The sequence below is a fragment of the Microcaecilia unicolor genome, chromosome 8, assembly GCF_901765095.1.
Source record: "Microcaecilia unicolor chromosome 8, aMicUni1.1, whole genome shotgun sequence".
Classification (NCBI taxonomy): domain Eukaryota; kingdom Metazoa; phylum Chordata; class Amphibia; order Gymnophiona; family Siphonopidae; genus Microcaecilia; species Microcaecilia unicolor.
The window spans coordinates 84,044,174-84,052,622 of NC_044038.1; the positions used below are offsets into that span (position 1 = coordinate 84,044,174).

The 8,449-nt window shown below is 50.3% G+C and overlaps 1 protein-coding gene across 2 annotated transcripts in view; it reads right to left on the reverse strand.

The window, feature by feature from the left end:
* ETFB (electron transfer flavoprotein subunit beta) overlaps positions 1-8,449 on the reverse strand; it is an 83,986-nt gene that overhangs the window by 20,934 nt on the left and 54,603 nt on the right. For both annotated transcript variants that reach the window (XM_030212749.1, XM_030212750.1), the window contains exon 3: positions 6,063-6,221. In XM_030212749.1, the coding sequence (XP_030068609.1) occupies positions 6,063-6,221 (159 nt within the window). The remainder of the gene's footprint in view (positions 1-6,062; positions 6,222-8,449) is intronic.

An 8,449-nucleotide genomic window follows, 5' to 3' on the forward strand; every position in this document is an offset into this window, starting at 1 on the left:
ATGTCCACCAGTGCAGCGAATTGCGGCAACTGAGGGACAGGCGGATGACATCTTCTAGATTCCCGGTGGCCTGGCACCACTGGGAAGCTAGGGTCCATTGAGCAGATCTCATGTGAAGACGAGCCATGGGAGTCACATGAACTGTAGAGGCCATATGACCCAGGAGTCTCAACATCTGCCGAGCTGTGACCTGCTGAGACGCTCTGGTCTGGGAAGTGAGGGACAGGAGGTTGTGGGCCCTCGCCTCGGGAAGAAAGGCCTGAGCCGTCTGTGAATTCAGCAGAGCTCCTATGAATTCCAGAGATTGGACTGGCTGGAGATGGGACTTTGGGTAATTTATCACAAACTCCAGCAGCTCCAGGAGGTGAATAGTGCACTGCATGGACCGGAGAGCCCCTGCCTCCGAGGTGTTCTTGACCAGCCAATCGTCAAGATACGGGAACACGTGCACTCCCAGCTTGTGTAGATACGCCGCGACCACCACGAGGCACTTCGTGAACACCCGTGGGGCAGAGGCGAGCACAAAGGGCAGCACACAATACTGAAAGTGCCGTGTCCCCAGGTGGAATCTGAGATACTGTCTGTGAGCTGGCAGTATCGGGATGTGAGTGTAAGCGTCCTTTAAATCCAGGGAACATAGCCAATCGTCTTTCTGAATCATTGGTAGAAGGGTGCCCAAGGAAAGCATCCTGAACTTCTCTTTGACCAGGTATTTGTTCAGGCCTCTCAGGTCTAGGATGGGGCGCATCCCCCCTGTTTTCTTTTCCACAAGGAAGTACCTGGAATAGAATCCCTGCCCTTCCTGCCCTGGTGGCACAGGCTCGACCGCACTGGCGCTGAGAAGGGCGGAGAGTTCCTCTGCAAGTACCTGCCTGTGATGGGAGCTGAAGGATTGGGCTCCCGGTGGGCAATTTGGTGGAGTGGAGGCCAAATTCAGGGCGTATCCGCACCGCACTATTTGGAGAACCCACTGGTCGGAGGTTAGCAGAGGCCACCTTTGGTGAAAAACTTTCAACCTCCCCCCGACCGGCAGGTCGTCCGGTACGGACACTTTGATGGCGGCTATGTTCCCATGGATCCAGTCAAAAGCCCGTCCCCGGCTTTTGCTGTGGAGGCGCAGGGGGCTGCTTAGGCGCAAGCTGTTGACGGGAACGAGCGCGCTGGGAATGTCCCTGTGCCTGAGGAGGCCTTCGGGCCAGCTGGGTGTACCTACGTTTGTTGTAGGCGTAGGGAGCAGCCTGCCAGGCCCGGAAAAAACGTCCACCTGCAGAGGTGGATGCTGAAGGCGCCCGGTGGGAGAGCTTGTCGAGGGCGGTTTCCCGCTGGTGCAGTTGGTCCACCAACTGCTCGACCTTCTCGCCAAAGATATTATCCCCCCGGCAAGGGACATCCGCCAGTCATTGCTGGGTGCGGTTGTCCAGGTCAGAGGCACGCAGCCAGGAGAGTCTGCGCATCACTATACCTTGGGCCGCAGCTCGAGATGCCACATCACAGGTGTCATATATACCCCTGGACAGGAACTTTCTACACGCCTTCAGCTGCCTGACCACCTCCTGAAAAGGCCTGGACTGCTCCGGAGGGAGCTTATCGACCAGGTCCGCCAGTTGCTTCACATTGTTCCGCATGTGAATGCTCGTGTAGAGCTGGTACGACTGGATGCGGGTCACGAGCATGGAAGATTGGTAGGCCTTCCTCCCAAACGAGTCCAGAGTGCGAGACTCCCGCCCCGGGGGCGCCGAGGCGGTATCCCTCGAACTCCGTGCCCTCTTGAGAGCAGAGTCCACGACCGCCGAGTCATGAGCCAATTGGGGCCGCATCAACTCTGGGTCAGAGTGGATCCTGTATTGGGATTCCGCTTTCTTGGGAATGGTGGGGTTAGATAATGGCTTCAGCCAGTTCCGAAGCAGTGTCTCTTTGAGGACATTGTGCAACGGTACCGTGGAAGACTCTCTAGGTGGTGATGGATAGTCGAGGACCTCGAGCATCTCAGCCCTCGGCTCATCCACAGAAACCACGGGGAAGGGAATGCATATAGACATATCCCTGACGAAGGAGGCAAAGGAGAGGCTCTCAGGGGCGAGAGCTTCCTCTCCGGTGAAGGAGTGGGGTCGGAGGGAAGGCCCTCAGACTCCTCTGAGGAGAAATATCTGGGGTCCTCCTCCTCCTCCCACGAGGCCTCTTCCTCGGTGTCGGACATGAGCTCTTGCAGCTCAGACCTTAACCGGGCCCGTCTCGACTGCGAGGAACCACGTCCTCGATGATGGCGTCGAGCGGTGGACTCCCGTGCCAGCGGGGATGAAGCTCCCTCCATCGACGTCGACGGGGATTCCACCTGCGTGGCGGTCGACACCGGTACCGCAAGCGGCGTCGGTGTCGGAGGCCTCGGCATCGGGCTACAGCACGCCGGCGCCTCCATCAATGGCGCCGGGGGCGCAAGCACCCCCGGTGCCGGCAAGGCCTGGCGCATCAGCCCTTCCAGAATCCCTGGAAGGATGGCTCGGAGGCACTCGTCAAGGCCCGCTGTCGGGAAAGGCAGGGGGGGCCGGTGCCGGAAGCTGCTTGGGTCCAGGAGACGGTACCGAAGCACCCATGGACGGACGCAGCGTCACCTCTTCGACCGAGGCGGAACGCTCCTCTCGGCACTGCCGCTTCCTCGGCGTCGAGTCATCTCTGGAGGCGCCGGAACTAGTAGTCCCATGAGCCGTGGGCGACCGATGACGATGTTTCTTGGTCTTCTTTCGGTGCCCATCATCGGCGCTCGGTGGCAGAGATGAAGAGGAGGTAGAACCCCCCCGGCCTCGAGGGATCGGGTCTGACAGGGTTCGGTCCCGATGGCCCTGGGTAGAGGGAGTGGCCGGAGCCGACCGCCCGCGCGGCCGCTCACCCCTGCCGTCGCCGGTGGTCTGGCGGGCCAACGGTACCTGTGCTCCTGGGGTCGATGCCATCGTCGGTGCCGATTTCGTCGACATCGGTACCGGTACCGAAGATCCGGCCGTCGACGTAGAAGGGCCGGCGCAAGTTCCAAAAAGTTGGTCCCAATGAACTTGCCTCGCCACCTGTGTCCGCTTACGTAAGCCGAGACACAAGGTGCACGTCTTGGTATTATGCTCCGGGCCTAGGCACTGAAGTCACCAAGCGTGGGTATCGGTTTGCGAGATCTGCCGGCCGCAGTGACCACACTTTTTGAATCCACTCGGGACCTTCAAGGACATCGACGGAAAAATCGTGTCGGCGAAGTCAGTCGTCGATGGTGGCGGTGAAAAGCACACCCGAAAAAGAAAAGACCGCGCGGCCACAAGGAGGCGCCCTCGCGGCTAAGACGACGAGGGGACAAACCAACTTCTTTTTTTTTTTTAAACACAGAAAATAAAGAAAAGAAGCGCGAACGCACACGATAAAAGGAGAGAAAATTCGCGGCTAGGCCACAATCCGGTTTCCGGGGCTGACCAAGAGAGAGACGGTAACACGTCTCTCTCCAGCGCGGAATCGAAAAAAACTGAGCGGGAATGGTCGCGCACGGGCGGGAAGACGGCCGCGCATGCGCGGTGGGCCGTGCCCTGCGTGCGGGACTGCCCGCGAAGCTTTTGTTCCGGTTGGTGGGGGCTGCCGTGGACGTCAACCCAGTCGTGAGAACAAGCAGCCTGCTTGTCCTCGGAGAACACATGTAACACTGGTATAGCAAGGCAAGTGAGGTATACATGCGGAAAAACCTTTCATTGCTTCTAAATTAGGGGTTCTCAACCCAGTCCTCATGATACACCCAGTCAATCAGGTTTTCTGGATACCCACAATGAGTATTCATGAGACAGATCTGCATATAATAGAGGCAGTGCACACTAATTTATCTCATGTATATTCATTGTGGATATTCTGAAACCCTGTCTGGCTGGGTGTGTCCCAAGGATTGGGTTGAGAACCCCTGCTCTAAAGGGTATGCAGCTGTCAGAAGGCGAGAGAGAGAGAGAGAGAGAGAGAGAGAAAAAGAGAACCAAGACAAACTTAAACACTCAACATACGCTGATGTTCTGAACATTTTCTCTCTAAAGAATCTAAATCAGCTTCACACTTACTGGCAACTCAACAAAGACCAAAATTATGATTGTTTGACAAAGCCCAAAAGCCCAACACAAATTCAAACTTTTACTTAAATAGTCAAGAAGCAGAGGTCTATAATATGCACAGCTTGGCCTGATAAGAGCATTCAGGGAGCATTACAGTAGTACAAAGCATTACAGGACTTTCTGTTCAATAAAAATAAAAACATGCTTGCCCAGCTCTTCACTCAGGGCCCCAAAGCCAGTATGCTTTTCACAATGAATATGAATGAGATAAACCTGCATGTAAGGGGTCTCCAGGCGTATTCACTACGGCTATCCTGAAAGCCTGATCCCGATCCCAACCCCCCTCTTCAGTAAAATTACTATTAATGATAGTATTGAATCTATTCCTCTGTAAGGTAGTGGAGTCTAGGGTCCATGATAAGCCCAGAGCTAGACAGAAAGGGGGAAGAGCCCCAAAGACAACCTGCATTTCTGAGTCCACACACACACATATCTCTAACAGATGACGATCACACAAGGACATTTTCCATTACTACTCACCAAATACAAATAAAATATGCAGTTACACCACTCTGGGTAATTTTCAACATATGGGAAGATGGACTACACAATTTTTAAGTAAATAAATAGATATTCTGCTGTCATCCCAGCAACATGAATATAAACTCCCTCCACTAACAGATGCTCAGATAATCCACACACATATGTAACCAGCACCTATGCAGCAAAATTACCATACCATCCCACCACTAACTGCCAGGACTCATATAACCAGAACCCTCCAGCACAAATATTATACCAGAACAAGTCAGACTGCTGAAGATCCCTACATACTAGCACAATACTCGGCCTCGATCACCCACGTGGAACACACAGATCATCCCGTGTTCACTGAGAAGTGACTGCAGATTAGAAAGAGAAAGCTGCAGGCAAAAGCTGAACTGGAAACCCCAGGAAGCCAGACTCTGCCTGCAGTGCAACAGCAGAGAAATGCATAAAAGGAGAAGAAAGAAAAATCAAACAGCATACAGGAAGCAGTAGTAGCCATACTCAAACACTCAATTGTCAAAAGGGACTATTTATTAGAGATGGGATGTCATTTGGCATGAATGTCATTCACCAATAACATGTGCACTGTGCAAATAGTGCATGCTCTTTAAGAAAAAAGGGGGAGGGGGTCAATGCAAGAAAGGTCACCTAAAGTTAGCACCTAAATTCCGTGCATTACACACTTAATTGCCGTTATACAATTTGTGCTTAATTGTTCTAAAATACTAGTTAATGCCAGCATTTATATGCCCACAATTAGACACAACCACTTATGCCACATCTATAGCGGGTGTAAATGCGCACGCGTAACTGATAATATTGTATACTGTGTGCAGCAGAATAGTCAGAACACCCCCAACCCACCCATGTCCCTCCCATAAGAACTCTCCCTTTGCAGTTACGTACTAGACAATTTACACATGCACTTTATAGAATAGGGTTATAACTCATATCTACATGATTGCTCGCTCTCTAGCAACCAGATGTTCAAGTCAATGTTTAAAATACACATTCTGCAGGATGGAAGTAGCAAACAAAGTTCAGGCTGTGGCCCTGCAGTAACTGATGCCCTAAGACCATCATCATCTAATAAAGTCACTACTGCTTAACTACTACCATCAGCTACAGAAAACACACTCAACGCTCTGGATCCTAGTTCTACTCTGCAGAAGCTTTAAGCTGAACAAAGCTTCCTCTAGAATAATTTGCTGAGAAATTATGACCAAAAAAATTTGTTTCAACTGTTTGATGGTCTCCTGTGTGGACAACTGTTGTGTCTTCCCCCTTGGCTGTCTCCGCTCCTCATGGACCTGTATATTGCTGTGGAGGATTGCTCATCTGTTTCTAAACGAGACAAACAGCAGACTCATAGGCTTTGAGCTTTTTTGTAGCCAACGCTTAGATCTGTCACTCTAGTCACTCTAGTAAATGTAGATGCAGAATCAGAGCTACCTGTTTCCCCAGTAGCACCAGGTTGACATTCTCCTTCTTGGCAAGGGCTGCAAGGATCTTGGAAACCTGAAAGGGGCCGAGGCTTTCGTAGTCCTTGCCAGAGACATCCACATGGATCCCCCGATCAGCTCCCATGGCCAGAGCCGTGCGGATGGTTTCCTGACACAACACAAACACATAATTATTACTGTATGGTCAGCATGAAGGCAGAAGCATAGGATGTGTTCTCATGAAACCTGGAACTGTTAGACCAAGGCTAATAGGATTATGGTAAAAAAATACCCCACAATTTGCACCGTATTTTCTCACTTCAGTGTCTGATCAAAGGGAAAAAAGTATTTTTCAGAAGCTTAGCCGAAATTGGGTGGAGGAGCAGGTGGGTGAAAGAGGGGTTGGTGGTTGGGAGGCGAGGATAGCGGAGGGCAGACTTATACGGTCTGTCCAAAGCCAGTGATGGGAGGCGGGGCTGGTGGTTGGGAGGCGGGAAGTACTGCTGGGCAGACTTGTACGGTCTGTGCCCTGAATAAGGCAGGTACAAATCAAGGTAAGGTATACACATATGAGTTTGTCTTGTTGGGCAGACTGGATGGACCGTGCAGGTCTTTTTCTGCCGTCATCTACTATGTTACTATGTAGCTAATAATCACCGAGCGACTCCCCACATCCATACAACTTTCCAGAGATACCGACACTCCCAAAACAGAGAGAGACCCAAACAGCTCCACCCTATTGCAGCCATATCAAAGAGCTGGGGCCTCGTTTCACAAATGTAATAGTCATCCTGACATGGCATCAGATAAAGCTTTCAAGACCACTTTGGTTCATGATACAGAACCCAGAGATCTGAAGAAATGGACAAGGAACATTAAGATATGTGAAGAGATGATGACCCCTCTTCCCCCACGATTCTGAAAAGCTTATTATAATATATCATGTCAGTTCATTCTCAAGTTGGTGCAATAAAAGGTTTCACAGAGTTTTAAAAATGTGCTAAGCTAAAGGACATATTGTACTCCAAAGAGAAAAATCTTTAAACAAGGCTGTGAATAGCATAAGAGAGCAGCGGGAATGCAGTGGGAGAGACAAGGCTACCCTATCCCTTTAAAAGCTGCACCAAGCAAGTGGAAGGTCAGAGAGAGGAGTCAGCAGAGCAGAACATGTGGGCTGACAAGTCTCAGGACTTGGAATTGCACTGATGCATTACAAACAAGATTGGAAAGGTGTACTCAAGAGTACACACAATTTCCAAAGACGTTCTTTACGTGCCTTCTATCGCTCCTCCAGCCCAGACAATCCCCTCACACACATTCTATTCTCTTACAGAGAGATGTCCATATGCGATTCCCTCTCTCATACTAACCAATCCTCCTCTCAGACGCCTTCCCCCCACCACACCCTATCCCTCCTGATCCTTTTATCCGATTCCCTAGCCCCTCCTAACTACCCACCTCAGCTAATCCTCTTCTCCCCCCCTCACCTCAAGCAGATCCAGCTCTTATCCCCTGGTCATTCTCTTATGATCCCCAAGCACCTTCTCACTGCTCAACTGATCTTTCTTTCACACCCTGCCCCTGGTTAACTTGGCTAGCATAGGGATTGTGCTGACCATCCAGTAAGGAAACTGCACAGATGGGTAGGATGGCCTCATATTTCCACTGTAAAAATAAAAATGTAAAGCATGCTGAACCCAGTTCTGTGTAGCGTTTCAGAAGTACAACTTTCCTTAAAGATGAGGGGAGATATGATTTGAGGTCTACAAAATCCTCAGTGGTGTACGAGTAGAAGTAAATCAATATTTTACTCGTTCCAAAAATACAAAGACTAGGGGACACTCAAGGAAGTTACACGGAAATACTTTTAAAAACAAATAGGAGGAAATATTTTTCACTCAACAAATAGTTAAGCTCTGGAACATTTGGATGTGGTAACAGTGGTTAGTGTATCTGGGTTTAAAAAAGGTTTGAACAAGTTCCTGGAGGAAAAGTCCATAGTCTACTATTGAGACAGATATGGGGAAGCAACTGCTTGACACATGATTGGTAGCATGCAATGTTGCCACTATTTTGGTTTCTGCCAGGTACTTGTAACCTGGATTGGCCACTGTTTGGAAACAGGATACTGGGTTAGATGGACCATTGGCTTGACCCAGTATGGCTACACTTATGTTCTATGTAACTCTGAACCTCTTTAAAAGGCTCAAAACAAATATTCCATGGTACATCACCAGCTTATGTTATCTATAAAGTTCACATCCCTAGTCATCAATGTAGCCACAAAGCGAATGCTACATACCTGTAGAAGGTATTCTCCGAGGACAGCAGGCTGATTGTTCTCACTGATGGGTTGACGTCCTCGGCAGCCCCCTCCATCGGAAAGTTTACTAGCAA